Source organism: Apium graveolens, chromosome 6 (genome assembly GCF_009905375.1).
Source record: "Apium graveolens cultivar Ventura chromosome 6, ASM990537v1, whole genome shotgun sequence".
NCBI classification, from domain to species: domain Eukaryota; kingdom Viridiplantae; phylum Streptophyta; class Magnoliopsida; order Apiales; family Apiaceae; genus Apium; species Apium graveolens.
In genome coordinates, this window is record NC_133652.1 from 38,273,968 (window position 1) to 38,288,192 (window position 14,225).

Genomic DNA, 14,225 nt, shown 5'->3' on the forward strand with positions numbered 1-14,225 from the left:
ATTAGTTTCATCTAACATTGTTATAAGAACTCGTAAAACCTCTTTATCAACACTTTCTCGGTCATGAACACTAACCCACCGAAGACGATTATCAACTTCGTTAATGGTGTCATAAATGTAAAGTTGACAAAATTTGGGGATTTCATTGTCATTCGGTATTAAAGATCCAAAAACATGGTGGTTCTGACCATTTAATCTGTATACATAAGGCGCCCTTCCATTGTTAATTGAATGATCTATGTTACCACCGGTAGAAGTAAAGGCAAAAATTGCATTGTAGAGCCGTATCAATCTATGAAAAGTAGGACCTCTTTTCTTGTCGTTGTATAAATCCAGCAAATACTCGGGGGTAGGAGGGATTGGAGGCAATCTCACGGCACCTTTCATGCAACAAAGAGAAAATATAGGACAACCTTTAGTCACATTTTTATTTACCCTTTCTTCCTTCCACATCCGAGCATGACATTTGGAACATATGGCAGTAGGACCACCCAAAGAAGCATACTCCTCAGGAACGACACGTCGCGGTGCACGTCTGCTCTGCATCAAATTACAATCCAAATTCATCCCATCAATAATGACATCATCATCACCATCAAGCGACCAACTAAGACAATCTGCATCATCTGCATTTTTTTATTTTAGTTTGACAAAATTAAATATGAATACTTTTTTAGGAGTACATCTTTGTTTTTCTTACCACTTGATTCACAATCACTTGCTTCATAATCTGATCCTTCAGAATCATCAGACAAAAACGAAGGAGCAACTACATTCGGACCTGCAAGAAAATATTAAATGGTAAATCATAATTACGTAAGACATAACAATGACGCAATATCACATTCATTTTACCTTCATTAAAGTCATTACTTTCTTCCTCATCATCACTAACAATCTCATCTGCGAATAATTCTCTACCAAATCCAAGATAATTTTCCTTCCCTTTCCGGTTCAAAGGTTCACGTCCATTTAACGAAACATCATTAATGTTTGATCGCGTTTCCTCTGTTTCATAATTAAAACAACTATTATTTAGTTAATCCTGTTACCATAAGGATAGACAAACAAAAGCTTAACAATGCTAGACTCTAATATTTACCTCTCAACATATTTCTAGAAAATGAGGCGCTACCTGAATTTGTTACATCTGATAATGGAGTTCTGTCCTGACTACCTTCAAGAGGATTCATGTAGTTTACTCTGCTATTTGATTGGAGAGTAACAATAGGACTACTACATTCTACTAACCAAATATTAAACGCATTATTGCTTCTTAAACATAAAATAGCAATTGCTTTGCAAGAAAAACACAGAGTAAATTAAGAAAACAAACAATACTTGCAACTGTTTCATTCAAGTGGCCTGACCTAGGCAAGTCACCAAGTTTTCTCCTCTTTCCCACCAACCTAACAATATTTGGCGTGGATTCCGTCAACATACCTGCATTACAGAAAAAATAATGGGTAGTCCGAACATAAGCCTATGTATGTTTTCGGTTTAAATTTTGTAAGAATTAGAATCTGTACTTGTAGGTGTTTTGTTTTGGCTCCCACTACTAACTATTGCTGGGGTGAACAGAGGTGATCGGTTCGTCTTGGTTGACGGAGTATGAACGTTGGCCATTGATCATGTTAACACGGGTGCTGAACAAACACAAACAGAAGTCTTACTTATATTCACGCATACGAAGAGAAGGTATTCAATAACAACTAACTTACCTGTGGTCGTACTCCTTACCTGTGGAAGAAGATAAAGCACAACGATCAGCAACAACAGAGTCGACAACTACATTCTCTTTGTTACGATTCAATTGTTTCGTTCTTCTGTAATTCCGACCATAATCTGCATTCAAATCTTCCAGGTTAAAGAACTTGTCACCTTCTTCACCACCCATACCTTGCACAATGAATCAACCAGTAGTCAAATTAACAACAGGAATTTGTATACACAATATTCAAGTGGGTGAAGACACTATTCAAAAGAGGGGGAGAAGTCACTAATTAACCTAAAGAAACTAATTAGGATTTGAATTTCAAATTCAAAAGTGTATTGGACACATTCTTACCTTCCAAGAGAAGCTTAAGAAGTTTTCAACATAAGCTTTCTTCCCATCCAATATAATCTTTATTCTCATCCAATATGTAATTTTAAAAAACTAATCAGTGGCAACTTTAGTAATTTTTTACAACTTAGTGGGTACAATGCTAAAAAGGGGTTGAAGTTACTATTCAAAAGGGGTAGTAGGAACTATTATATACATAGATATATCAAATTTAGTCACTAATTTCTAGACTCCGATTTTCCGTTTGCAGTGTACTTTTAGAGCTCTAAAAAGGCGGAAAGTAAGCGGAAGGCACATAGAGTAATTTTACTTTCCCTCAAAATTGTACTCCTAAATTTTTTTAAGGAACAAAAATAAGTGATGAAAAATATAAATTATGTCGAATTATTCAAGTCTTCTCACAACCCAAATGCATCCTTAATTTTGTCGCGTTCACCGATAAGAAGGCTAGTTTAAGGGCTTGGATGCAAAGACAAGGCCATAATTACATGTGTTAATTGTTATAGGCAAACTAGAATTGAATTGAACAGGGAAGTTACAAACAAGAGGTAATTTAAAATACAGTTTCCTTGATACTTTTTTTTGAACTTTTGGGGAATAATAAGAACATGTACACTTAATAAATGAGGCGAGTGAAGGCAAAATATACACATGAAATGCCTACAACAACATATATAATCACCGTATATCAAAACCTATAACATTTCACACTTATGAATCTATCAGCGTGGATATATATTTGTGATTGAAGCAAGGTCGATAGAGGAGTCCACTGATATATTTTTGGTTTCACTAGATATTTCATTCACCCTTGAACCACTGCTTCTGCGCATCAAAAACGCAGGCTGTGAAGGACTTTCAAGAGCGAGAGAAGGGCTATTCAGCAGAAGCACCACCGATGCCATGGTAGGTCTTTCCGCAACATTTTCTTGCACACACAGTAGCCCAATGTGAATACACCTTATCATTTCAGGTATTGCTTCTGAACTGTGTTTTAGGATTGGATCTATAACATTAGATGCATTCCCTTGTTGCCAACTCTTCCATGCCTGGGAGAACACAACAGGATGAAACGCGATAAATAGAGTTTAACCATGTGACATTTAACTACTGATGCATCAAATGCAGTGAAAAAGCTTTTGTGTAATTGGACTTACAGCACTGGTCAGGTCCTGGACATTCTTGCCATTTCGAAAGCAGTTGTTTTTTTGACCACTTACTATCTCCAGAACTAATACACCAAAGCTGAATACATCAGACCTAACTGAGAACTCTCCGTACATTGCATACTCAGGTGCCATATATCCACTGCAACATACGGATACAAGATTTCTCATTGTACATCAAATTGATATAAGATTAACTGACATGATCACTGTGCTCCTAATTACTGATGCACGGGTTTCAGAATAATTAAATAACTTACTATGTCCCCACAACTCTACTTGTATTTCCTTGGGTTTCATCCATGCCGAAGAGCCTTGCCATGCCAAAATCTGAAATTTTAGGATTCATATCCGCATCTAACAAAACGTTGCTTGGTTTTAGGTCTCGGTGAATAATACGTAGTCTAGAATCTTCATGAAGGTAAAGAAGTCCCTTAGCAACTCCTCCTATGATTTTGTATCGTTTTTCCCAATCCAGGAATGAGCGCCTTGTTGAATCTGCTGTAGCAAACCAATCATGTATCATAATCTCTCAAATTTAATATGCATCATAGACAATTAACGGTGAAGGGAAAAATGAGTCCTTGTATGCTAAATTGAATCATACGGGAACATTTAACCAAGAATGTAGATGCAAATACGTACCAAATATGGAATGATCAAGACTTCCATTAGGCACATACTCATAAACAAGAAGTCTTTCGGTTCCTTCATAGCAGAAACCGAGAAGCCTAACTAAATTTCTGTGTTGTAGTTGTGCCACTAACAGAACCTCGTTTTTAAATTCTTCTTCACCTTGTTCTGAGCCTCTTGAAAGGCGCTTCACAGCTACTTCTTGATCATTCTTAAGCGTACCCTGTAAAATTAGAAAAGAAAATGTGACTAGATAAGATTTATGGAAAAATAACTATGAATGACAAATTCATATATAAAAAAGCATTAACTAAATATCATATAATTTTCCTTATATACGATAACTTTGACATACGACTTGAACACATTAATACATTATAAACAGCTCCAAATCCACCCTGTCCAAGCTTATTGCTAGGTGAGAAGTATTTTGTAGCGACTTCTATTGTATCAAAGTCATACTGCAAGGAATCAGAGCTTCTTATATCTTCCACATTATCATCTGCAGCAAAACATGGACAAGAATAGATCAAAAAACATAACACTGCATTACAAAGACAAATCGACGAACTGCAAAGTTAAATTATTTCCAAGACTTCTGTTAGACTATAATAGCTAGTTGCCCTAGGTAGATTCATGATATTTACAGTTCTTCCCTCGATAGGAGTATGTAAAGCTCTTTAAACTTCAAAATGTTAAAGTCTCTAACAACACAAAACTTACTCTGCAACGTCGCAGTATCAGTCCTCTGCTTTGGCTTTTTCTTGAACATGCAAACCAAAATAAGCAGGAGTATAACAAAGCCAACAGATACAACCACAACTATAATTACTGTTCGCATGAGAATATTATCTTTGCCTGCACAAAGCACAAATTTTTTATTATACAAGAGAATCTACAGAGGAAATTTGTCAGGTCTAAAACTTAATTACATTTTATCTTCTAGGGTCAGTAGTGAGGGGTGTTCCTTGTTGGGCTTTCTGAGCATACCACATGAGTATAATATTGTCTCCTTTGGACCGAGCCCACACGGGTTTGTTTTTTGGGCAATTCCCAAAAGGCCTCCTGCTGCTTACATGCTAACATTCCTATCTTGCTAACATTCCTATCTTAACAGGGGCTTGCCAAAGCACAGTGTCAAGTTATAAGCAAAAAATTTGTTAATATTATACTAAACTAATTAACCTCTTATCACAAATAAAAATTTTTGATCGTAAATTTTAGTTATAAACATATACCTAAATAAGTTTCTTGAGTACATGTGAAGAATAAATCACAAAAATTTAAACTGATGGTGCAGCGGGTGCCACAAACGATCAGAATTGGACAAGGGGCCAGAGACCCTCTTCCTCTGCAGACAGCAGATATAGCTCCTAGCTAGCAAACTATTGGAATTACATGCAATAGAAAATCATCATTTTTGTTGTGAACTAGCAGAAATAGGGTTTAGGATGTCCTACATGACAAACATGCATTGTAAATTCAACATAGTATGCTATTAATGAGTAATTTTACCATGAGAAGGAGCTGATGACGGTGGTGAAGGCAGTGGTGGAGCAAAAACCAGAGTCGTCTCATTGTAAAAAGGTGCAATATCGAACCTAAGCCTACAACTTGGTTTCATAATTTCTGCTCCTATTCTTCCAGGTGGAAAATCATTTAAGGCCTTGTCAAGACAGTCATGACAGTCATCTAGTACTAAATCGGGAGTGCACTGCATGAGCGCATAAATAGTCCTATGATCTGCTCCACTTCTATTCCCTGTGGCAAACTTTAGTTCAATTGCTTGTTCCCTCACATCATCCAACAAGACTTTAAGATCCTTACCAAACTGAAGAGTATCAGTTGCATTTTTCTCATGCAATGACTTCTTAGTTGGGTCAGTAACTGTGTTGTTAAGAACCGAATCATTAGAATACCTTAACATGCACTCATCGTACCACTCCACAGCCTCCTTCTGATTAGGACATAGCTTTGTTAGATTGTTGATTGAGTCTTTCACACAGCTTCTGCATATATCAGGTTGAACGTCGCCCCTACAGAGCACAAGTACGTTAGCTCTGTCCGAATCTTTGCCCACAGAGGCATTGTAGAAACCGGAGTTACTAGAGTTTGCAGCAGAGTAGAGGTTGGCTAGAGCACTGTCAAGGTTCCTTTGGTAAATACTGTTAGTTGTATAGTTGCCACTAGTTCCACAGGCGTAGTCTATAAATCTGGAGTGACTAAAAGAGATAGTGCCTATGAGAATACTAAAGAAAATTATTGTAGCTGCAGGAGAGGCCATTAGTATCACTGTATTATTAGTATTTTGAAATATGCCACCAAATTTGGTAAAGCATAATCCACAGACACTCCAATATCAGTGTAAAGAATAGTCTTTGCTAGCCAAAGAGTCAAGAGTGTGCAGCTTTGATAATAAAGAGCCTGATGTTCCATTTCCATGTCATGTATTTGATTCCATGTTTCATATCTCGATCTATCCACATCAAAAATTATTAAGGATATCTTAATATATTAAATTGCCATGATAATCAAATTTCCCATTTCGTGTTTCTCAAAATTGCCATGATCATATTAAAGTTTCCAATATACTTTTAAATTATTTTAGACTACTATATACCAACAAATATATAGGCATCACAAGTTTATAAATTCATCAAATAACTAAAATTATTCTCATAATTACAAAATATTGTTTTATAAATATCTTAATTATAATCCTTCTTGAGTGAGTTTCATTCTAGAAATATTAATTCCGTTCTCTAGATATATTTTCTTTAAATATATTATTTTATTTGCCGATCATGCATTAAGTGAGGTCCCTTTCCTTTTCCACAAGTTGTATGAAAGAATATTCAACAAGCTGCTACGATCATGACAAAATAGCGACTTCCCATCAAGGACCAGATTTAAGTTTTAACAAATAAAGAATTTTCTAATTTCTAATAAATTTGAACGTGCCACATTTGACTTATCATTAACTGTACTTTTTTTGTTATAAGATTCAAATACTAATTTATTTAAATATATTATACTCTCTCCCATTTCATAATTTTAGCCAATCTAAATTTGACTAACATTACAAAATTTACAATTTTACTTTTTGAATAAACATATCAAAGTTTTTTATGATATATTTTTTTAAAAAAAAAAATTAATAAATGATGCAATACATTAAGTTTGTTATTTAAAATTGATCAATTAATCTCTTTAAAAATCAAGTAAGACAAGAAACAAGAAACAAGAAACAAGAAACATGATATTGTATCTGTGTTGGCTGTATTTTGTTTAAGGGAGCTTGAAAAGTATTAAGCAAAAATGACCCTTTTGAAAATTCTTTCTAAGAATATATCAAGAGGTAGAGATTATTTTGCCTTGTTGTATGAACATGTGGAAATGGAATGAACTATCGTGGTTAGAGGCTTAGAGCCAAAATGTTGCGAAATGGACAGCCAACAAAGGTATTAATTGGCATGTCATGTAATTTTCAATCAACAACATACACAGCTAGCTAGCTCAATGTAAGAATAGTTGCTGGAGTCCGTAGCATGTGATTTGCTTCGACTCAGCGAGACAACGATAGCATTCTCTACTAGCCAAGGCATTGGAGGGACCAGGATGAGCATCTTCCTGCCCCTCCAGTAGCCAGCCAACTGCAGCTGAGCTTCTACTTCACCCTCATGTTCTTCCAACCAATTAATTTTATTAAGAGCTACTATGGATTGGACACTCGTGAGCTTCTTTGAGCAGGAGTGCAGGATCACTGATTTGCCCGACATAGAATATACGTTAAAAATTGTCAGGAACAAAAAGCTTGAGACGAGGCCAAGTACATTTAAATGAAATGTAGACAACAGAACTGGGACAGAATTAGCGATGCTCTGTAAAATCAATTACTTTGAATTTAACAACACCCTGTAAATTTAATCATCGTGGATATAAATCGGTGATAGAACCTTTATCGACAGAGCAATCTTTTGATTTGCCATTGACCTTTGAAAGCAATGGCATTTCTGCACCAATTGTACTCTGCATAAAGAAAGCAGGCTCAGAAGGTACTGGAAGAGTAAGAGAAAAGCTATTTAGCATAAGCACCACTGAAGCCATGGCGGGACTGGCTATTATATTTTCTTGTACACATAGTAGGCCGATGTGCACACATCTTATCATTTCATGAACTGACCCTGAACTGTTCTTCAGTATGTGATCTATGACATTAGATGTTGCCCCTTCTCGCCAGTTCTTCCAGGCCTGAAAGAACTCATATCATTATATGTTTTATAATTATTTTATAGTTTATAAATGGTGCATGAACGTAGTAATAAACTTTATGAAATCTAACTTACAAAGCTAGCAAGGTCCTCTGCATTGTCCCCATTCCGAAAACAATGGTTTTTCTGACCACTTAAAATTTCCAGGATTACTACACCAAAGCTAAATACATCAGACTTAACTGAGAACTGACCATACATTGCATATTCCGGAGCCATGTATCCACTGAAATGAACAGATAGAGATGTTAACATACCTTTCAACTTCTAGGCTCAAAAAATCAATTTCATTTTCAGTTATATATCATGAGTGGTATAAAATGGTCAGAGACTTACTGTGTTCCCACAATTCTATTTGTAATTCCTTGAGTTTCATCCAAGTTAAATAGCCTTGCCACGCCGAAGTCCGCAATTTTCGGATTCATTTCTGCATCTAGCAAAATATTGCTAGCTTTTAAATCACGGTGAATGATCCGTAGTCTAGAATCTTCCTGAAGGTAGATAAGACCCCTAGCAACTCCACATATGATCTTGTATCGTGTGTCCCAGTCCACATACGAACGCTTCACTGAATCTATAGTAACCAACCATGTATCATTATTGATTGTACCATTCAATTTGGCATTTTAAACTTGATAGAAATACAGGTGCTCTTATTAGTTAAAAGGGGACAACTAGCAAAGCGTTAAAGGGTAAATCACATACCAAAAATGAAGTGGTCAAGACTTGCATTTGGTACAAACTCATTGATAGGCCAGAAGTAACAGGCCCAGATAGAAGAACAGAGGCCCAAAAAGAGATAACACCCCATGCTCAAGCGGGGGTGGTCCCCAGTGCCACGTGGCACAGGACAAAAGAGTCAATTGTCTCATGTTACCCAAAATGTAACAATTGCATCCCAGCCGTTCATGGGTAGATATCCCAAGACAACTCTGATGGAGAAAGGACACCTGACCACACAGTGCATCAGGACCGTCTAACCAATCACCAACCAAGAATGATCAAAGGTCAGGATGAAGAGGTACAAACCCCAAAAACCCTAAATCTTGGGACCTATAAAAGGCCCTAAAAAGAGGGTTTTAGGGGTTGAAAAAATATTTGACTGTTACACACCTACACACACATCCTCACATATATTTTGAATAGCTCATTTTTCCCTCTTCTTCTTCTTCAACAAAGCCCATTTCTTACTCACACACCGGAGTTGCCGCGGGATACAACCCCACCTCCGGTTCTGTTTTGCAGAGACCCCTATTTGGCAGGTTAACCACACTCCAACCGCCACGGAAGTTGGGTCCCAGCGCGTGTGAGAAAGGAGAAGGCCTGGGAAGAAACCGAGTTATCATTGGCGCTAGAAGGAGGGGTCGAACCTCCGGTGACGTGGTGTCATCTCCAGCTACATTACACAGCTACAAAACCAAAGAAACTCTCTCTCTGGTAAGAACAAAAACCCTCACTCTCTTTACAGCTTACTTTTCTTATTTTCTCCTCCAGAACAGTCACACATCCTGGTACCATCACCCATAACCTGTTCTGAAACTAATGACCACGCGAAAAAGCAAAACCTCGATCTCCGAAACCATTCAGCCCACCGTTGCCCCGCCCAGGGACGGCGAGATGGAAGATATAGATGAAGAGCCCCCCACAGCTCGTGCTTCGTCTCAGCTTTAGCACGGAGACCAGGTCAAGAGGGCCACGCTCCGGGACCGCATCCGAAAGGAGGAAGAGGCCAAGGCCAAAGCCAACATTGAAAAGAGAGTCCAAGAGGAGGAAGCCAAACTAAAGAAGAAGGCACGCCGGATCCATGTCTCTTCGGATTCTGAACCTGAAAAGGAATCTAATCAGGAGCAAATGGCCCGGGTTCTCCGGGATCTCAAAAGAAAGGTGGAAAGAGATGTGGAAGTCGGGGCGGCGGCCACGCCCTTCACCAGAAAGCTGGAATCCACCCCCAGGGAACCTACACTCAAGCACTTCAACTTCGACTCTTTTGACGGGCTTGCCGACCCTGAAGAACATCTCAACTACTTTGAACAGATCTCAAACATATATGATTACAATGACCTCACCAAATGTCGTTTCTTCGCTTCAACACTAAAGGGAGGGGCACATAAATGGTTCAGTCGAATTTCCTCCCGGAGCATCGACTCTTGGAAGGACTTTCGGGAGATATTTCTCAATAGGTTCAGGGCGAACCGTATGAACGAGCTCCAGATGTGCCACTTGGAAACCATTCAACAAAGAAGTAGAGAAACTCTGCCAGAATTCATCAAAAGGTTTCAAGAATCAGTCAACCAGCTCTCCAACCTTGAGGAGAAGGAAACCGTGAATATTTTCCTGCGTAATCTCCACCCGGTTTCATGTGAAGGCTACGTGAAGGACCTAATCCATAGGGAGCCCCAAAGCCTCGCCTCGACTTATGCGATGGCTTCAAAGTTCATCAAAGAAAATGACTTCCTCACCTCGATGAAGATGAATAGGCAGATCCGGGATGATGATGAGTCCCCGGAACACCGCCGCGCCTATGGAAAAGAAAAGAGACACAGGACAGACAAACAGATCAATTATGTGCAGCAATCTCGGGGGACCCCACCCCGGGACGACTACTCCAGACCACAGAAGATTGAAAGGAAGTCCAAGCCCAAAAGAGAGCCAAAACCAGAGCCCGAATGGACCCCACTCAACCGGCCCCGGGCCGACATCTTGAGAGAAGTCAAGGGAAAGCCCTTTTATTACCCCCCCCCCCCCGAATCCGCTGTTGGCACCCCCCGGGAATAGGGCCCGAGACAAACATTTTCGGTACCACGAAGATCATGGCCACACCACGGAGAACTGCTTCTCTTTCAAAATGTTCATTGAAGATCAGATCAAAAAGGGCAACATGAACCAGTACCTACAAAGAAGACTTGATGACAGAGATAAGCCCTCTGGTGGCGGGAAACATGTGGTCAACATGATTTTTGGAGGAACCTCCTCCCCACCCCAGAGTCCAGACGAGGGCAATGATGTCCTGATGATCCAGCCTGCTGAAGATGAGCGCATATATTTTTCCAATGCCGATTATGAAGGCCTGGATCCCGAGCACAACCAAGCCCTGGTCGTGACTCTCGACATCGCCGACAATGAGGTACAAAGAATTTTGGTTGATAATGGTTCCTCAGCTAACATTATTTTCGAGCTTACCCTTAACAGGATGAAGTTGGGGCACCTCCGCATGGATCCATGCCTCGAAGTCCCTCTCTATGGATTCGGGAATAATATGATCCCGATCCGCGGGGTAATATACCTCCCCATGGTCTTTGGTGCCGCACCCCGGCAGGTATCTCATATCATGAAGTTCTACATGATAAGTGTTGCATCCTCTTATAACATAATTCTGGGAAGACCCACCATCACCAAGCTTCGGGCCATCCTGTCTACAATTCACTTGAAGCTGAAGTTTCCCACCCCGGGAGGCATCGGAGAACTTAGGTTGGACCGGGGCACTTCGGGAAAATGCTACGGACAGGCGCTGGTCATGGCCGAAACTAATCCAGAAAACAGAAAGAAGGCAATGGCCTTACCCAAAGGCCAAAGCCGCAAGAAGCATCGTGAACATTTCAGCAAAAGGCTAAAGTTGGACGTCAACATAATAGATAATTCGGGATATATCGTAACCAACGCCGACGCCCGGATACAGAAATTTATGGAAATAAGAGAGAAAACCAAGGTAGAACCTGCTGCCCAGACGGTGGAGATAGAATTGGACCCCGGGAACCCCACCCGGAAGTTAAAAATTGGAAAAGGCCTAGAGACATCCTTCCAGGAAGAGCTCATCTCGCTGTTAAGGGAATATGCGGATGTATCCGCATGGGCATCGGAAGATATGCCCGGGATCGATCAGTCCGTGACAATGCACAGTCTGGACGTAGACCCAAGGAAAAGACCGATCAAACAGAAAAGGAGAAACTTCGCCCCCGAACGACAGCAAGCAATAGACGAAAAAATAGAGAAGCTACTCAGGGCCGACATCATCTGCGAAATCAAGTATCCCGACTGGCTCGCCAATATGGTGCTAGTCAAGAAACCGAATGGAAAGTGGAGAATGTGTGTCGACTACACGAGCATCAACGCTGCATGTCCCAAAGATTCCTATCCCCTCCCAAACATTGATCAACTTATCGACGCAACTTCGGGCCACACCATGCTCAGCTTTATGGACGCTTTTTTCGGGATATAACCATGTCCGCATGAATCCGGAAGACATCGCCAAAACAGCCTTCATCACTCATAGGGCAGTCTATGCCTTCATCATGATGCCTTTCGGGCTCATCAACGCCGGAGCCACCTACCAGAAAATGATGAACACAATTTTCAAAAGCTAACTGGGGAGGAATATGGAATCTTATGTAGACGACATGATCTCCAAGTCACTCACGATCCCAGATCACATAAAAGACCTCAAGGAGTATTTTGACAACCTGAGGAGATACTACATGAAGCTGAACCCGGAGAAATGTGAATTCGGGGTACCTTCAGGCAAATTCCTGGGATTCTTGGTCAGCGAAAGAGGAATAGAAGCAAACCCAGAGAAAATCAACGCCATAATAGAAATGAAGATTCCTTACACTCAGAAGGACATCCAGAAGTTGGCGGGATGCCTAGCGGCCCTGCGCAGGTTCATCCTGAAGCTGGCGGAAAGATGTCTTCTATTCTTCGAGTTGCTAAAAGGTGCCCAGAAAAAGAAGTTGGTGGATTGGACCCCAGAATGCCACATAGCTTTCGAAGAAATCAAGAGGCACCTGATGAACCCCCCGATGCTATCCAAAGCCAAGCCCGGAGAGCCTTTATCCCTCTACATCGCCGCTGGCCCCAAGGTTGTCTCTTCGGCACTGGTCCGGAAGGAAGGAGGAATGCAGAGCCCCATCTACTATGTCAGCCAAGTCCTCAAGGACGCCGAGAATCGATAACCAAACTTGGAAAAATTCTCCTTGGCCCTTGTACACTCCAGCAGGAAGCTGAGGCAATACTTCCAAGGCCGAGAGATCAGAGTGGTCACAGATCAGCAGCTCAGGAAGATCATCCACAAGCCAGATGCCTCCGGAAGGTTGGTTAACTGGGCCATTGAATTAAGTCAATTTAACATCAAGTTCGTGCCACGCACGGCAATAAAGGCCCAGGCCTTAGCCGAATTCATCATGGAATGCACCTTCCCGGAGCGGCATCTACCCTCCCCCCAAGAGATAACCCCGGAAGGAACCAACCCGAAAACAGAATTCTGGAAGCTCTATGTTGATGGATCATCCACGGCCGAAAGGTCCGGAGCGGGCCTCATCCTTATCAGCCCGGAGGGCTTTACCATTCAACAGGAAATAACTTTTGCTTTCAAGGCAACGAATAATCAGGCTGAATATGAGGCACTCATCTCCGGACTCAAATTGGCAAAATCTCTTGGTATTTCAAAGATGACCGTTTATAATGATTCTCATATCGTGGTCAAGCGTGGAGAATATATCGTGAAAGATCCAACATTGGCACAATACCAGGCAATGGTACGGAATATCCTGGAAGCCACTCCCGACATCACCATACTTCAAATCAACAGAGAAGAGAACTTCAAAGCAGATGAGTTGTCCAAGCTCGTGCAGAATACTTCGGACCTCGCCAGTTCTGTATACTTCGAAGAACTCAAAACACCCAACACAGAGCGAGCTGAGGTCCTGTGCATCGGGAGCCCAGAAAATTGAATGACCCCCTACATAGCTTACTTAAGGGATGGGACGCTCCCGGAAGACCAGAACAAGGCCAGGTACTTGAAGCACAAAGCTGCTTGTTTCTTCCTGGAAGATGGTCAGTTATACAGAAGAACTTTTTCAGCACCCACCTTGAAATGTGTGGACCCAGATGAGGCTGATTATTGCCTCCGAGAAGTTCATGAAGGCATCTGCGGAGACCACCTGCGGCCAAAGCTCTAGCTTACAAAGTCATCATACAAGGATATTACTGGCCCACAATCCACTCCGACTCCATCGCTTATGTTAAGAAATGCCCCCAATGCCAAAAATTCAGCAATATTCCCAGGCAAAGCCCCAGCCTTCCAGCATCGGTACTATC

The 14,225-nt window shown here is 40.8% G+C and overlaps 2 protein-coding genes across 3 annotated transcripts; one reads left to right on the forward strand and one right to left on the reverse strand.

Moving 5' to 3' along the window:
• Window positions 1-2,614: 2,614 nt before the first annotated feature.
• Window positions 2,615-6,280, reverse strand: LOC141663701 (cysteine-rich receptor-like protein kinase 7). Of its 2 annotated transcripts, none has more exons than XM_074469492.1 (7): window positions 5,380-6,280; window positions 4,588-4,722; window positions 4,239-4,366; window positions 3,877-4,087; window positions 3,492-3,732; window positions 3,223-3,373; window positions 2,615-3,114 (listed from the first exon to the last, which is right to left on the reverse strand). In XM_074469492.1, exons 1-7 carry the CDS (start codon window positions 6,146-6,148, stop codon window positions 2,788-2,790), a joined length of 1,962 nt encoding a protein of 653 aa, XP_074325593.1. In that variant the 5' UTR covers window positions 6,149-6,280; the 3' UTR covers window positions 2,615-2,787. The 2 variants fall into 2 exon arrangements, with proteins under 2 accessions (XP_074325593.1, XP_074325595.1); XM_074469494.1 differs by having other exon boundaries at window positions 3,492-3,729; window positions 5,380-6,279.
• Window positions 6,281-13,309: 7,029 nt separating this feature from the next.
• Window positions 13,310-13,858, forward strand: LOC141664919 (uncharacterized). Its single transcript, XM_074470876.1, has one exon. The coding sequence runs from the start codon at window positions 13,310-13,312 to the stop codon at window positions 13,856-13,858; it is 549 nt and encodes a 182-aa protein (XP_074326977.1).
• Window positions 13,859-14,225: the final 367 nt, after the last annotated feature.